Here is a 16,685-nt window from a genome sequence, read left to right on the forward strand (position 1 = left end):
TTCCTGGGCGTCAGTTGTCAGTTGCCCCATCTGGTTTAGCAGGGGTCCAACATTGCCCTTGCTTTTCCTCTGGCTCCCCACGTATCTGAAAAAGGTAGAGGCAGTTCTCGAAGAAGAATCTGGATGAGGGGAGAGGAGAGAAGGGAACTGGCTTTACAGTTTAGCTTAGGGAGGGTGTTTCATGCCTAAGGGGAAGCATGGCACCTGTGGGCATTTACAGCTGGCATTGCAAGTAAAACAGAGGGAACACGGGAGGCAACTGAGCGAGAAACAAGGGCAGGTCTGTAGGCAGAGCAGAGCTGCGACAGGGCCAGGAGGCAGGGACAAGCCAGGATGCGATACAGTGGGAGATGCAGGCCTGGGCAGGGCACGGCCTTGAGGGATGCTTGAATGATCTCAGGGGCAGAGTGCAGAATGCACCAGAGGTGGGTGATGGGAGGACAGCAACAATAAAGACAGCAGATAGTGAAGGTCTAGAACCAGAGAAAAAGCTGTTCTGGAAACATTGAGAAGTAAGTGGCTGCAGAATACAGATGATGGCCAGGTGGGAGAGACAAGAAAGAGAGGACTCACAGACCAAGTCCAGATTACAGGCCTGCGCGGCAGGAGGATGTGCTGTCAACAGTGGCAGAGATTGGGAGGAGCAAGGAGAGTTTCAGAGAAGAGCTCCAAGTTTGGTTTTGGCTGTTAACAGCAAGTGGGGTGTGAGGTACTGGGGGGTAGGAGAGATGACAGTGAGAGAGACAGGAAGACATTAAGGAAGATGGATCAGGAGGGTGGAGGTCGATCTGTGACTCGCTGGCTGACAGAGGGTGGCTGAACCCATGACATCAGAGAAGTCACCCAGAGAGAGGTGTGAAGGTAGAAGGGGAAGGAGGCAAGGACACAGCACTGGGCAACCCCATGGACAGCCACAGAGGGGAGGACAAAGACCCACCAAAAGAGATGCTGAAGGTGCAATCAGCAAGATAGGAGGGGAGGATGGAGCTGCAAAAGCCAAGGGAGGACCAAGTCAGGGAGGAGGGTGTGATCAACAGAGCCAAAGGCAGGAGAGAAGCCAAGGGGGAACAGGGTGGAGCAGGGGCCCTGAGAAAAAGCGAACATTAGCAAGAACACCTAACCTGTCTCTGACAGTTTCAGGACCCCTCTGCCACTGCTCTCCTGTTACAGTGGAACAACTTCAGCTAAATGAACGTGCATTTTCACATTAGAATTCAAAATGTAACGAGTACCCCTGACTTCGAAGTTACAGCACAGCAGAATAAGCTTGGAAACTGTCCTGAATTTTGTTGCCCTGCGAAATCAAGTTTCCAAAGCGACCAAGTCAGCGAGTGTGAAGAACATTTAACCAGGGGAAAGCACAAGCAAGAGACCACCAAGCAAACGCAACTGGGCTGAGGGAGGTCTCGGAAGCTGGATTTCTGAGAAGCCTTGAAGCAGGAGCTTGAAAAAGAACAAGCAAGCAGGGGATCGCTTTAGATTTACACCACTGAGATGAAGACAGCATCTGGTAGGGTCTGGATGCGTGCCTGCTGCAGTCACCACCACAGCACACCAGAGAGCAGCTAAGGTCTCAAATGAGTCTGAATTACCAGGGTCTGACAACAGTTTTGTTGAGTTTCTGAGCATGGCTGGCCAAAGCCTTGGCCCTACCAAGGCCACTGCGTCCCTGGAAAAGCACAAAAAGTGATCTTAAAGCCTTAAAGCTCCCATTACAGAGTAGCTGAGGACTCTCTGGCTTCTGCAGGCCTCTGGGAGGTCTGTCACAGCTGGCTGGGTGAGGCAGGCTGAAGTGGGGACCATGCTCCACTGATGCCCAAGCCATGGCAGGGTCACAGATAGTCCTCCCGGCAGGGCAAGCTAGAGACCCTGTAGCTGATTCAATGGGTGCAGCAGGGTGGGCCAGCCCTCAGCCGAGACCTAAGAGGCAACTTAAAGCCACCTGTCCTTCTCATCTCAGCCACAAAGGTAGGAGCAGGAAATGACACAAGGCAGAACAGTCTCTACAGGTTGATGACAGCCTCCACCTGCAGCCTGGTGCTCAGCACAAGTGAGGACTGTGCCCACTACAGCGTAACAGTGTCTGAGCCCAAGAAAATGGTGACAGGAGCTGGACATAGTAGGTCCTGCTTGCATAGCAATGCTAGAAAACAGCTCACTAGTTCTAGAGGTGCCTCCCAGGCCAACAAATAGCAAGTGAATGGTGAGACCAGTACAGAGTACTACAGCCACTGCTGGTGGGAAAAGCACGTTAACTGGGGAGAGGTAAGATGTGCACAATGTCACCTGAAGCTGCTTCAGTAAGCTCCTTGAGAAGGAGAATACACCTGCTGTAAACATGAAATTGTTCTGATAAGTGCATGGAAACAGGGGCCTGGGATCTTGGATACTTTGCGCCGGGCTTTGGGGTTCAGCTCCTTCCTGCAAACACCCAGGCTGGTCACGGATGCCGGTGTCCAGGCTTGTTTGTGGACAATCAACCTAAGCAAGCCTTATTCACTCAGATCTAAAGCATGCGGTCTCTTTCCTGGAATAATGAGCTTGACAGTGGCACAGCACTGCAGACAGAATTCTGACAGCACACACAAACCACCTACGCTGAGGGAGCCTGACGTGACCCGTAACACCAGACCCCCAAACAGCACCGCTGGGGTCAGAGAACACCACTAACAGAGACCTACATCTGAGCATCTCTCCAGGATGAGACATCCCACCAGGATTTAAAGGTTCCAAGGAAGGGAGAAGCCATCAGATCCCAAACAAACAGTCCCACTCATTAATTGCCCCACTGAGGAAAAGGCAGCTTTGCCTGGCTTGAGCTCCCAGCCAATGGACCTTGCTTGCTAGATGGAGGAGCCTTCTACCTGCAGAAATCTCCTGATGCACCCTGCCCATATCACTGCTCAATCTTTGCTTGGACAAATGAACCAGACCAAACTTTGGGAGCCTCTAGTTCCAGGTCTTGAGTCAGAGCTACAGCTCCTTTCCTGAGCCCTCCCTGCCCACAAGAATGGACCCAGACTTGCTGATGCCACACATGGGTATTGACACTGCTCTGCTCCTCCTTGACTGTCCCCCACTCACACCTCCAAGAAGGGCCACTGCTGCCTGAGCATCACAGTGGGAACTCGCAGTCCATTGGCTTCTCCAACTACCCCTCAGTTCCTTCCTGGCTCGCTGCTTTTCAGAGTCCAGCCTCCTGCACCAATTTCTTGGTTCTGAGTGTTTCAACCTTGCATTTAGCTCTGTTCAATCACATACACATATCAAGGGAACTGTAAAGCTAACCTGTTCTCATAATTTACCCCTCTGGATGCTTCTGCCCTGCTCCAGGCACAGCCTGCAGACCTGGGCCTCTCCCTGGAAGTCGATAGCAGTGTGAGCCCCCAGCAGGGTTCTTCCAGGGACTCCTCCCCAAGGACACAGCCTACTCAGGTTACTAGCTGCTGGGTTTGGGGACCCCCTGTGCCATCTTGCTGAAGGATCTCTGAGCCCCATTGCTGCTCCAAGGAGGTAGTGGCAGAGAAGGAAAAGGACATCAGTCTGCTGCACTGTCCTCCGAGGTAACCTCCTCCTGACACCAGCCTTCCTAGTCCTTTATCTGTGTCTGACAGCACCAGACATGCCATCCCTTGGCCAACCTCCAACCGCACATCGAATGAATGTGCGGGAAGGAGAAAATCACCTCCACAGAGCAGCAGGAACAAAACAGGGGTGAGTGATCCTTACTGTGGGTTCCTGTGGGGGCCAGACAGGACACCCAAGCACAGATTTAGACTCTGGTATGCCACATACTGCAATTCCATCCACAGGGCTAGTGTACCAGCACCGTACAGGCGCTCCCTGACCTGCACAGCACACAACCTCATCAAAAACAGGTAAAAACAGATTAAATAAGTCAGTGCATGGGGCAGAAAGGAAGAGAGTGACAGTGAAAGGAACATGTAATCACAGAGACTCTCCACGCACATGGTTAATAAGTTTTGTAGGCTGCAACAAGTTTGATGTCAGCTACCCCTGCAGACCCTTCGCCTTGCCCCTGTGGATATACAACCTACTGCAGGCCCTGCAGCCAGGGTGAGTCTGAGCAGGATTTGAAGGAGCAGCTTTCAAAGTAACAGTGCAAGTCAGTGGAGGAAAAAGGTCTCATGCAGAAGGGCAGGAATGGAGGAGAGCTTGCTGCAGGAGGACCTGCCTCCATTGCGGCAGCTGGTGCTGGAAAGTGCTCCTTGCACAGACCTGGCCTGTCCTTTTGCTTTTGGGTTCCTAAGCAGTGCTCACCAGCATACCACCTTGCAGGGCTCAGTACCTCAGGGAGGTAGAAAGGCTTCTGGGAGACAGAGGCCTGACAGCTGCTCCCTACAGCCCAGCACTGCAGGGCCCCGATGACCCCTGGGAGATGGCCCGTACCTGCTCTCCATGATGGCCTCCTCCACATGAGTGCTCTTCTCGGATGCCAGCCCCCCTAGAGAGCACTGGCTCATGGCAGACAGGAATTTAAGAAGCAGTTTGGTGCTCTCCGTCTTCCCAGCTCCACTTTCGCCGCTGTTGAGGAAGACACACACATTCCACTCAGCAACACAGGACAGACAGACCTCGCTACTGTCCTGCCCTGGTAAAAAAGGAGAGAAGGTGACCCCAGGATCGCATACATGGCATCTGCCCGACTGCAGGCACTGGAGGTCATGGCAGGGTGCAGCAGGCATGCAGGCAGTGCTATACAGGACACACACAAGAGACAGAGGAGAGCTGCATGGAAAATGACTGTGTCGTCAGTCTCTGACCTTATCAGGACACACTGGCTGTCATGACGCTTCCACAAGCAGCAATAGCACTCATTAGCCGTGGCGAAGATATGGGGTGGCAGCTCTCCCAGGCAGTGCTGCCTGTACAGGTCTATGGCAGCTGCATTGTACAGACCAGGGATGGGCTTGTAGGGGTTGACTGATGCCAGGATGGAGCCAATATTCGTCTACAGGGAGAAAACAAAAACACAGCAAGAACATAACATTCCAGGAAAGCCACAGGCAAGCCAGGACCTGACACCTGTACCTAGCACAAGGCAGTGAGCCAGGCCACAGGCAGGAGCCTTCCAGCCTGGGGGCGAGGGGGAGACAGATTCCATAACGAATCCCACTCAGCAGCTGAGAGCAATCCTCCCTGCCACCCCTACCTCAGGCCTTTAGCTGGCCTTAAGCACGTGGCTCACAGAGCAGAGCTGGGGGAAATGGTTGTGGGGGGGTTTCAGATAATTCTTTATTTGACCAAAAACAAACAATGCATCTTGGGGCAACCTTCATTTTAATACAGGTTAAAAAAAAAAAAAAAAAATCAACAAGTGCTATCACTGAAGGGTGAAAATAATTGTGAAAAGAAACAAAAAGATTTAAGGGAAAAAAATGCATTTTGACACTGGGACACGAGATTTCCAGTTTAACAACATTCTTCTTTTATGACATTGCCACAAAGAAAAAAGTGAAAAGGGATTAAAAAAGACAACCCAAGCCAAAATGTTTCAGCCAACCTGATTTCAGACCTTTAATTTCAGACCTTTCCGTTGCATTGAGAAATATGAGAAGATGACCAGGGCACAACCTCCCCAGCTCTCTGCTCCCTGCACTGCCCATCCCTTGCAGCATGTGCCAAGCAGGGGCTGTACTAAATCCCCTGGTCCCGCACAGCCCCTACACTGCTCACACCTTGCAGCATGCGCTGAGCAGGGGTTGCACGACCCCCACCCCGTCAGCTCCCTGCACTGCCCATCCCCCTTTCAGCATGCACTGAGCAGGGGCTGCCCGCGGACTCGCCAGGGTGCCCATACCTTTGCCATGGGTTCGACCAGCTCACGCATGCTGGCGCTGCTGCTGCGGGCCCCGTGCTTTGCCAGCAGAGCGCAGCACTTCCAAACTCACCCGCTGCAACATATGTAAATCCTATCACCCACATGCTGTAGCTGGATGCACTATGATGCCTGGACACATGGTGACACCCAGCTGCAGATGGAGGGCAGGAGCAGACAGGGGATGAGATGCCGCAGACTTTCCAAGAGCAGTAAGTACTGGAGCAACCCAGAAATTACTGCTGGAAGCACATCGCAACAGGTACTGACTGGCACTCTGTGAGGCAGGAGTCATGTGCACGGGGGTAGCAGGAATGGCAGGAAGACCCAGAGCAGTGGATCAGCCAGCAGTAGCCCAGCTATCACCAAGAGGGAAGCACAGGTGCACATACAGTGCACTGGCTTGTGCAGTAGGATGTGCTGGGCTATGCCCCAGAGATAGAAAAGCCTTACAAGACAATCCAAACCAGTCATCCTGGGCCAGGGCAGGACTGTTCTGTCTGACAGGTTCTGCGCATTCCCTGGGGGGTTCAAACTTCCCTGGCCATGAAGCTCCCTCGCCTCCCCCTGGGAGATGATGCCCAGTCATCCACCTCACTGGATAATCACACTGCATTTTCCCTTCCTCCATCTCATCCCATTGCATCTAGTTAACATTCCCCCCTTCTAACTGCAGATAATCTCTCCTGCAAAGATTATCATCCTGGCAAAACTATGTGTTCATGGCACATTGCAAACAAGGGATGCAAACACTTCCCCAAGTGTCTTACAACTGAGGTCAGACTGGACAGAATACGCTGAGGGGAGAGTATGCTTTGGTGCTGGGGCATATCACAGGGAGAACAAGCTTTGCTGCCAGGTTGATGGGTCCCCCAGAAGGCAGGGCAGGCCAGGGCAGGTTTGCCCCTCAGACATTTGCACACTTTTATACCCACCTCCTTTCCTTAATCCAGCTCCATGCACTGGACTCTTAATCTTTACCCTCCTTTCAGTTCTAGCTGCTTCCTTGCCTTATCTCCTGCCTATGCTTCCAGTCTCTCTGTGCTCTCTTGTATTATTTACTGTCCTGATTGTCCTCAATCCCTTCAATGTAGTATCATTTGCATATTTGATTAATGCTCTGTTTACTCATTTCCCAAGTCATTAAGAAGATTTGAAATCAATTCATTGCCAACATCCACCTGTGAGACACACTGTACTACCATTGAAGTCATCAGATGGTCCTACAACAGATGTTCCTTTGAGTTCTGTTTCACTACAGTCAGATCTATATGCAGTCAGACCATGGAGAAGTACTACCAGTTAATTATGATGCAGCCAAAAATCATCCCTAACAGTTTATACCACAAAAGTGCCCAAAGGGACCAGCAGAGCTGGGTTCCCACTGGCTAGGCACTGCGCACACACAAAAGTCTGGGTCCAGCCAGGACGTGTTTGCAACGTAACACCAGGCAGCTGAGCAGAGCAGCCATAAATGTTGGTGCTCTGCCTGCAATCCAGAGCTCGGTGAAGAGCTGGTGCTGGCAGGAGCCTTGTGCCAGGAGGCAGAGTGTTCACTGGGGACTAAACCTCCCAACTGCCACACAACTGCTTCGTGGCACTAGCTCTGTGAGGGGGAGAACTCCAGGACAGCAGCTGTCAGGATCATCCCTTGCCTTCTTGATGACAAATGATGGACATGTGTACTTTCCTCCAGGCTTCCAGTACCTCCTCCACACGCGTATGACTTTTCAGAAGTACAAAAATGTTGTTAGCTGAACTCCCCAGGTGCGTTTCTCCTTGTCTCACTAACTTATATGTTTTTTCCTTTGACTTCCCAGCTATTTCTTTATCCCCTGCTTAATTCATGGCTATTTTTACAGGGCCATTCTTCCTCATTTTCCAGACTCTGTTCCAGAGTTTAATCTGACTGAAAACACATTTCAAAAAGGTGCCAAAAACCTCAGCAATTCCCAAATCACCAAAAATGTCACCCTTTGCCTCTTACAATCCCTGGGGACCAGAGTACAGAAGTTACACTAAAGAGCTGGGCAAGGCAGATGAAGCTGAGGAAGAGTCACTGAGGTCAGAGGCAGAGGGGTCATTTCAGGGGGGAGGCTGCTATTAGTGCTGCTTGTAAGGGGCCTCCCCATTTGAGAGATGGACTGAAAACAGAGTCCCTGACTCAGAGGCCTGAGGAGCCATGGCTGAGCAGCAAAGACAGGGTGATGAGTGAAAGCTGCACAAGAGGGGAAGCAGGCACCCGATTCACAGGCAGGAAGGGGGAGGCAGTCAGGGCCTGCCCTGCCTGGGTAGGGTCTCGCAGGCAGCGGGGCCACATGGCTGAGGCACAGAAACTAATCCTGATGCAGAGAAGAGACTTCCCAGAAAACGGGTCACTTAATTGATCTTTTACTGGAATACAAGGTGCATCCAGTCCTGTTGCCTTAGTAATAGTTGCTATGCAACCCATTCAGAGATTTGCATTTTTCTGTCACAATCAGAAGCTTTGGGCACAGGTGCAGCATGGGGAGCCTCTTTGGTCTCCTCTCCTGAGCCCTTAAAGGACCTTCCTCAAGGCCCCCTCCCTCCAGGCTGATCCCACATGAGCTACCAGGAGCAGGGATCCAGGGATCAGTCTAGCTGCTGACATCGAGGGGCACAGAGGAGCCTGCCTTGCAAAACTGTCCCAAAGCCCCAGAGGGAACACAGGCCCTTGTTGCATGGGGGCAGGGTCTAGTGGGGCAAAGGGGTTGATTGGGGAACTGCAGGGGAAACCTGGGACCAGAAAGGGACTTCCCTTCCTATCCCAAGTGAAACCATCCCTCCAGTGCAGGGGAGGCATTGCTAAAACACATGTTCCCATGTGCAAGCAGAGGTTGCCAAGCCTCTGGCCCTGGCCCTGGTACTCACATAGATGCTGTCCTGTTGGTATCGCTGATACAGGTTGAGCAGGATGGCAGCCTCGTGCAGGTCTCCCAGCGTGGACATGTCCTCCACACCCTCCACGCTGGTCTGGTGCATCGGCAAGACCTTCTCCCTGGACAGGGAGGGCTTTGGATGGCAGAACACCTGGAGAGGAGGGAAAGGAGCCAATGACAGTGTGAAAGGCGGTGTAGAGGGAGAAGGGAATCCCCAGCCCCTTACCCACGACACTTGTTACCAGCCCAATGTGAGGCAGGTATCTGCTGTGGTGCCCTGTCCTTCCATTCCTGTGTAGCTTATCCCTCTGGAGAGAGCCCAAAAAGCACACACTGGCTCCAAGACCAGTCTCTCTCTACTTTCAGGGCTCTCTGGGAGAAGCTAGGGAGCTCCTGGGACAGGGGCTTGGAGGGAAAGGCTATGATCCTGAGTGCCAAGGGGGTGAACAGAGCTGATGTCAGGGGGAGGCGCCAGGCACCGTGATGAATCCGAACCCAAGCACACGTGCACTGGGTACCTGCATCCGCCTCTGCCACCCTGCCCAGAGCCTCCCAGATGGCTGCTGGGGCTGCATCCCTGAAGGGTGGCGAAGTGGAGCAAGACCCAAAGGTACACACTCTGCTCCCTCCTGCTCCTGCACTCTGCTGTAGGGCTCCAGATTCTAGGAACCTCTTCCTGTGCATACAATCACATGGTCCTCAGAGCTGCTGGGCTGGCAAACACCACATCAGCCCCTTCTAACTGCTACTCCAAGACGTGCCTTCCCCTCTCCACCCTGCAGCCACAGCTCTTGCCCTGTCTCAGTCATCTCTCTCCCTCAGCACTGCTTCTCTCCTGCTCCGACCCACTGCAGACAGCACGTCAGCCCTGCCTGCTCTTGGCTCAGCCACGTGCCAATGCCCTCCCTCCGCTGCCTCCCGGGCTGAGCCAGAGGCAGGTTCCAGCAACAGGGGGACCTTGGTGAGTAGCATGGGGAAGAGAAGAGCACCTCAGAGGCAGCTGGGGAAGAGGGGCCTTTCCAGGGAGTCACAAGCTTTTCTCACAGGCATCAGGGTCTCTCCCTCACCCTGGGGCCCATTGCCCCTGCCAAGGTGCCCAGCCACAGCCCTAGAAAGGGACTAGTTCTTCTGAACATGAGCCAAGGTCCTAAGGGCTGCTGCTCTCCATGCAACCGCTCCCAGACCCCTGCCTGGTGCCCCTGCAGGTTCCTCCCCAGCCCTCAGACTGGGGCCACGGCCATAGATACCATCAACGACTGAAGTGCAACTGTGGGTGTGAGTTGGAACTGTGGCATCCGCAGGCCTCACTGCCTCTCTTCACGCAGGCCCAATTGCATGAAATGATCCCTCCCCATCCTGTGTCAGCATCCCAGCCATCCACAGCCCCTACCCCAGCACCTATTCCCATGACCAGCAGAAGCAGCTCAATGGGAATGCAGCTGCTGCTGGAGGACCCTGGAAGCATGAGGGGGTGCTGCAAGAGCAAGCATCTGGCATGATGCCTGGCCCTGGGCAGCTGTAAGTCAGGTCCAGATGCAGCAACTTTGTCCACCAGCCAGTAAGTGGGGCTGCTGCAGGTTAGAACAGCCTAGAAAGGGGCCAGTGGGGAAAGCTCTCCAGTCAAACCACTGTCCAAGAAATCACTGCTGTCACAGCCCGAGAAACTGGGTGCCTCCCACAATCCAGCAGAAAGTCACAGCCCCTGACCCAGGCTGCTCAGGGGCTGACATTCAAACAAGACACCGGTGGTCAAAATGAGGACGAGAAGGAGAGGAAAGAGGAGGGAACTGCACGAGAATCAGAATGATTCAGTTCGAGCACGTGTGTACTCCACAGCTCTTGGTACATAACTTAGTTTCCCCCTATGCTTATATGTGCTGGACTTCGGGATTAAATTACCAGTAGGCTTCCCTTCCAAGAAGCAGGATAATAAACTGAAACAGCGGCAGAAAGGAAAACACCCACAAATCTGAGTGCAGCCAAGGCTGCCAGATGCAATAAGAGTAAGATGGGAAAGCAGCAGAGTGGAGGCAGGACTGGGCCTTGTAAGCAAGGTAGCAGGACCAAACATCAGGAGGGGGGATTTAAAGGAGGAAGAGACCATCTGGTCACCTGGCCTGATCCCCTGACCATCGCGCAGCAATCCTGGCACTGGGCAGTTTGCCAGTCCAGTGGAGACAGCCCTCCCAAAAAGGCATCCAGCCTCAAAGATTCCAAGCAACTGAGAATCTACCATGTCCGTGACCTTCCCCAAGGAGCAGGTTTCCTCACCGTTACCCATTTGCACCTTAATCTCATTGGAAAGCGTCAGGGCTCCACTCCCAGACCTTGCTCTGCCCCTGTTGGATTGAAGAGCTCTCCGTTATCAGACATTTCCTATGCAGACATGCAGGTTTCGATTCTGGAGTGCTGCCCTGAACCCTGTCCAAACCTCCAGTGTCCTTTCTGAAGCAAGGACACAAGCACTGGACACAGCTCCCAGCAGTGCCTGGGCAAAAGTACCTCCCGGTAAAAGGGACGGCTGGCCAAGCTACACAGCATAACACTAACTCAGGAGCAACCGTCTGTTGCATTCATTTTTGAGCACAATTGATCAATTCCAAAATTTTGATAATGTTTTAGGCATCAGCAGCAGAGCCATATTGATCTGGAGGGAGAGCAGGAATCAGGGAACTGGTCATGGGGCACACAGAGCCCTGCCAGCTGTCTGCAAAGCAGTAGCTTCACACACCTCTGCAATTATCTACAGACAGAAGAACCAGCTGCTTGCAGCTGTAGACATTTTCAATTATAACCCACACCCCAGTTCAGTCCTGCCGCTCAACCTGATGGCATTTAACATATGATACCCCAAGTGAGATTCATCCCTCGGTGGAAGAGAAATAACAAATATGGGGGACAAAGGATGCACCGTGAAGCAAAATGAAAGCCCTAATACTGGGGCACAGGACAAGGGAGCAGACAGGTCTCTGGCATGGGGGGCAGGGAAAAGGAATGGAAAAAGCTTCACAGTTCCATGGAGTTTAAGGCCAGGGACCAAAGGCTGCCCATATCCTTCACACTACAGACCACTGAATGCCACCACCAGAGACCTACCAAAGCCCAAAGACCTGAACAGGACTAAAGTTTTTCAGTGCTCAGGAGGACTGCACTGCAGTCACAGCCTGGAGAAGCCAAAGTCCCACCAGCATCTGAGGCCCCTTCCTCAGCAGGGAGCCGAGCAATGACATGCCCAGGAGGCAAACTGTGCCTCAGGCAGATGAGGAAAGTGAAAACCCTGAGGTCCCTGCCAAGCTGATTCCTTCCCAAACCCAAATCCAGCAGCTAGCATGCCTCAGAACATGCGAGCAGCACGTATCAGCCAGACTTCCAAGGAAAGAAGATTCTGTTTCCCCCTACCCCCTCCAGTGCCCAGTGTCTCCCACTATGACCAATCTCTGCTATTTCACAGGAAGAATAAAAATGAAATGCGTCTTCCTGACTATGCCCTGGCTGTGGGACAGGGAGAAATTCCCTCCAGATCCCTCCAAGTGACCAGTAAAAGCCCGCAAGCATGAAACTGGATTACTAGCACCATCTTAAATACAGAGCTCCCAGTGTGACATGCAGGTTGCACACCATGCAGACACCTGCTAGTCACTGACTTCCTCTGTGAACATGGGGTGAACAAAGATTTCATAGACATTTGGGCTGGAAGGGATCCCGGAGTATCATCGAGTCCAGCCCCCCGCCCCAGGGGCAGGAAGTCAGCAGGGATCATAGGATCCCAGCAAGATAAGCATCCAAATGTGTTTTAAAGGTGTTCAAAGTGGGCACTTGAACCACCTCAGGTGGCAGGCTGTTCCACACCTTGGGGGCTCGGACAGTGAAGTTCTTTCCTACGTCCAGCCTGAACTGGTCACAGTGGAGTTTGTGACCGTTTGATCTTGTCATCCCTGGGGGGGCTCTGGTGAACAGTCATTCCCCCAGATCCTGATGAGCACCCCTGATAAACTTATAGGCGGCCACCAGATCACCCCTGAGCCTGTGCTTTACCAGGCTAAAGAGCTCTTAAGGTCATAAGGTCTGTTTTCCTGACCTCTGATCATGCGTGTGGCTCTCCTCTGTACCCTCTCAAGCTTCTCCACATCCCTTTTGAACTGCGGAGCTCAAAACTGGATGCAGGACTCCAGCTGCGGCCTCACCAAGGCCGAGCACAACAGAAGAATGACATCCCAGGATCTGCTTGAGAAGCATCTATGGATGCAAGCCAGCGTTTTGGTCGCTTTATTAGCCGCAGCATCACACTGAAGGCTTATCTTCATCTTGTGGTCAATGATGACCCCCAAGTCTCTTTCTTCTGTAGTGCTATCCAACGTAGCACTGCTGAGCCTATAAGGATGCTGCAGGTTTTTCCTCCCAAGGTGGAGAACCTTGCATTTATCGGTGTCAAACACCATCAGGTTCTCATCTGCCCATTTCATGAGTCTGTCCAGATCTGCTTGGATCACCCTCCTGTCCTCAGGTGTGGATGCTATACCCCAGAGTTTGGTGTTGTCGGAGAACTTGGCCAGTCCGCTTCTGACACCAATGTCTACATCATTAATGTAGACGTTAAACAGTATAGGCCCTAGGACAGAGCCTTGTGGGACCCCAGTGGTCATGGCGCACCAAGACGATTGGCTCCCATCGACCACCACCCTCTGGGTCCTACCACGGAGCCAGGTCCCCAGCCAGCAGATCGTGGTGACGTCAAGGCCGCAGTTAGCCAGTTTAACCAAGAGGTGATTGTGGGATACCAGATCAAAGGCTTTTTTAAAGTCGAGGTATATGACATCGATCTCTTCCCCTTTGTCCAGGTGATAAGTCACCTGGTCATAAAAGGAAATGAGATTGGTCAAGCAAGACCTACCTGCAACAAACCCATGCTGGGTATCCCTCTGGATATTGCCTTCAGCTAGCCTGTTAAGGATGGCCTCCTCGATCATCTTTTCCAAGACTTTCCCCAGGATAGAGGTCAGGCTGATGGGCCTGTAGTTTGCCGGATCTACTTTCCTCCCTTTCTTGATGATAGGCACCACATTGGCCTTCTTCCAGTCTTCGGGCACTTCACCAGAGCACCAGGAGTTCTCGAAGATCCGTGCCAGGGGCTGGGCTATGATGCTCGCCAGCTCCCTGAGTACCCTAGGGTGTAACCCATCAGGGCCGGCTGACTTGAAGTTATCCAGCCTGTCGAGGTGTTCCTTCACGAGGTCAGCTTCGATGGAGGGCAAGGAATCTCCCTCACCCGGGCCTCCCTGACCCATAGTGGGCAGGGCCGCCCCATGGGGCTGATGGAAAACTGACACGAAGTACCCATTTAGCAAGTTGGCTTTTTCCTGGGCATCAGTTGTCAGTTGCCCCATCTGGTCCAGCAGGGGCCCAGTGTTGCCTTTGCTTTTCCTCTGGCTCCTCACGTATCTAAAAAAGGACTTTTTATTTTCCTTGATATTTGTAGCCAGCTGGAGTTCCATTGCAGCCTTGGCTTTCCTGGTTTGCTCTCTGCAAGTCCGGACTAATGTGGAGTATTCTTCCTTGGCGGCAGTTCCAGTCCTCCATCCTTTACAGGTCTTTTATAAGATGAGAGGACCCTAAAGGGGAAGAGGCCACCTGGCTGTCCAACCCAGCACACTGCCGCAGGGCTTCTCCCAGACATGGGATGAAAGACACCACCTGACTCCATCCTAAGGGCACACAGCTTTGGTGAGAGGGAGGTTGCAGAGGCTAGTGCTGCACACCTGGAGCTCAGGGGTGGGAGGACATGGGAGAGGGCTGGGAGAACTGTACATGTGTAGTGCACTCCACAGAGTGCAGAACCTACAGGTCTAAAGGCCCCAGCACCAAGGAGGGACAGCACCACCTCCCTACTGCTAGTCCATGCCATCCTGCACAACAGCCTGGGAGAGCAGTAGCCCTCCTGGGCCCAGCACAGCAAGGGGTGCCCATGTTCAGCTGTGAATGCACCCGTGACCACACATGTCCACTTCAGAACTAATGAATGGAGGCAGCAGGGGAGCCTTGCCTGCAGGGAGCGCCGGGGTGGCAGGACAGTGCTAGAGCCATGCCCGCAAGCCTTATTCACCACACAGCTCAGCAGTGCCTGGGTCCCAGTGGGCTGGGCTGGGCGTTAGACCTCCAGACACAAGGCGAGCCCCATGTTCCTCCATGTGAGGCTGGCTGCAGACACTGGTGGGTCTCACCCATGCTGGTCAATGGGCCAACAGCCTCGGGCAAACCTTTGACCTTCTGAATTCTTTTTCCAAGACAATGCAGGGTAGAAGAAGGAAGGGAGAAGATAGAAGGCAATGGGCAGGAAAACTATGTATTGCTCCAGCTTTCCCTATTGTCTGCAGCCTCCACACACAAATTTCAGGCAACGTTTGTTAGCAGGCAGAAGATGCTGACAGGGACCCACAGGAGGAGTCTGATGTCAAGACATCCATAAGGTGACACCAGTATTGGTCAGAGAGGAGAGCATCAGTGACAGCAGCACTGCAGGGATACAGGGGGCCTAACAAGGGCTCTCACAGCCAGGGCCTCAAGCACCAGGTCTTCAAGCCAGTTAAGAGCTACTGGCTAAAGGAAGGCAGGTGGCCTCCACATCTGAACAAGTCACTAAAGCAGCCTGGGCCTGGAAGGAGGAGAGGACCAGGCCCCAGGGAGTGCGTAGGGCTTCGGTGTCAGAGGCAGGCTCTGCACAGTGTCCTCCTGTCCCACACTATAAACACAACCAAGACTTCAGAGAACTTCTGCTGTTACCATCACAAAAAGTACTGGGTAACGTGGGGCCCCTGCAAGACAAGGTAGGAAATCTGGTCGTCACACCAGGTGACAAAGCTAACCTATTTAACAATTTATTGGCTTCCATTTTCCTGAAGAGGGACCAGATCAGCCCCTGCACTGGGACCCCCTCAGGCCCCAGGGAAGGCACACCTAGGCCAAGGGTCAGCGAGGATCTAGTCGGGGAACTTCTGGAGGGACTGGACATATTTAAATCAGCTGGTCCTGATGATATCCACCCCCGAGTGCTGAGGAAATTAGCTCTGGTCGTTGCAGGACCCCTGGCACGGCTTTACGCACACTTGTGGCGCTCTGGTGTGGGGCCAGAGGACTAGAAGAGGGCCAACGCGGTTCCCATTTTCAAAAAAGGGAGGAAGGAGGACCTGGGAACTACAGGCCAGTTACTCTTACTTTGATCCTGTGTAAGCTTTTTGAGAAAATTATCCTGGCGCATATCTGCAAGGGGCAAGCAGGGGAGTGTATGCTTAGGGGTAACCAACACAAGTTCATTAGCCGCAGGTCCTGTCAGACCAACCTGGTGGCTTTCTGCGACCAGATCACAAAATCCTTGGACACAAGTGTTGCAGTGGACATAGTCTTTCTGGACTTTTGGAAGGCCTTCGACACTGTCTCTCACCCCATTCTCATTAAGAAACTGGGGGGCTCTGGTGTTGACACCCACACAGTCAGATGGGTCACCAACTGGCTAGAGGGCTGCACCCAGAGAGCGGTGGTGGACGGGTCATTTTTGACCTGGAGGGACGTGGGCAGCGGAGTCCCCCAGGGCTTGGTCCTCGGGCCTGCACCGTTCAACATCTTCATCAGTGACTTGGACGAGGGGGTAAATAGCACCCTGTTCAAATTTGCTGATGACACTAAGATGTGGAGGGATGTGGGCATGCTAGAAGGAAGGAATAGGCTGCAATCGGACCTAGACAGGTTACAGGGGTGGACGGATGAGAACAGGATGGGATTCAACACCGGCAAGTGCAAGGTGCTGCGCCTGGGGATGAAGAACCAGCACCATACCTACAGGCTGGGGAACTCCCTTCTCGTCAGGGCAGAGGCAGAAAAGGATCTTGGAGTCATCATTGACTCCAAAATGAACATGGGCCGGCAGTGTAGGGACACGGTCAGGAAGGCCAACT

The 16,685-nt window shown here is 53.0% G+C and overlaps 1 protein-coding gene across 1 annotated transcript in view; it reads right to left on the bottom strand.

Annotated features, from left to right (window-relative positions):
* Nucleotides 1-16,685, bottom strand: part of LOC109322963 (unconventional myosin-X-like) — a 142,735-nt gene that overhangs the window by 124,807 nt on the left and 1,243 nt on the right. Inside the window, exons 2-4 of the mRNA XM_019554274.1 lie at nucleotides 8,732-8,890; nucleotides 4,785-4,972; nucleotides 4,411-4,545 (exon numbers count right to left, since the gene is read on the bottom strand). Coding sequence (XP_019409819.1) covers nucleotides 4,411-4,545; nucleotides 4,785-4,972; nucleotides 8,732-8,890 — 482 coding nt within the window. The remainder of the gene's footprint in view (nucleotides 1-4,410; nucleotides 4,546-4,784; nucleotides 4,973-8,731; nucleotides 8,891-16,685) is intronic.

This window comes from Crocodylus porosus, unplaced genomic scaffold (assembly GCF_001723895.1).
Source record: "Crocodylus porosus isolate Cpor-Errol unplaced genomic scaffold, CroPor_comp1, whole genome shotgun sequence".
NCBI classification, from domain to species: Eukaryota; Metazoa; Chordata; order Crocodylia; family Crocodylidae; genus Crocodylus; species Crocodylus porosus.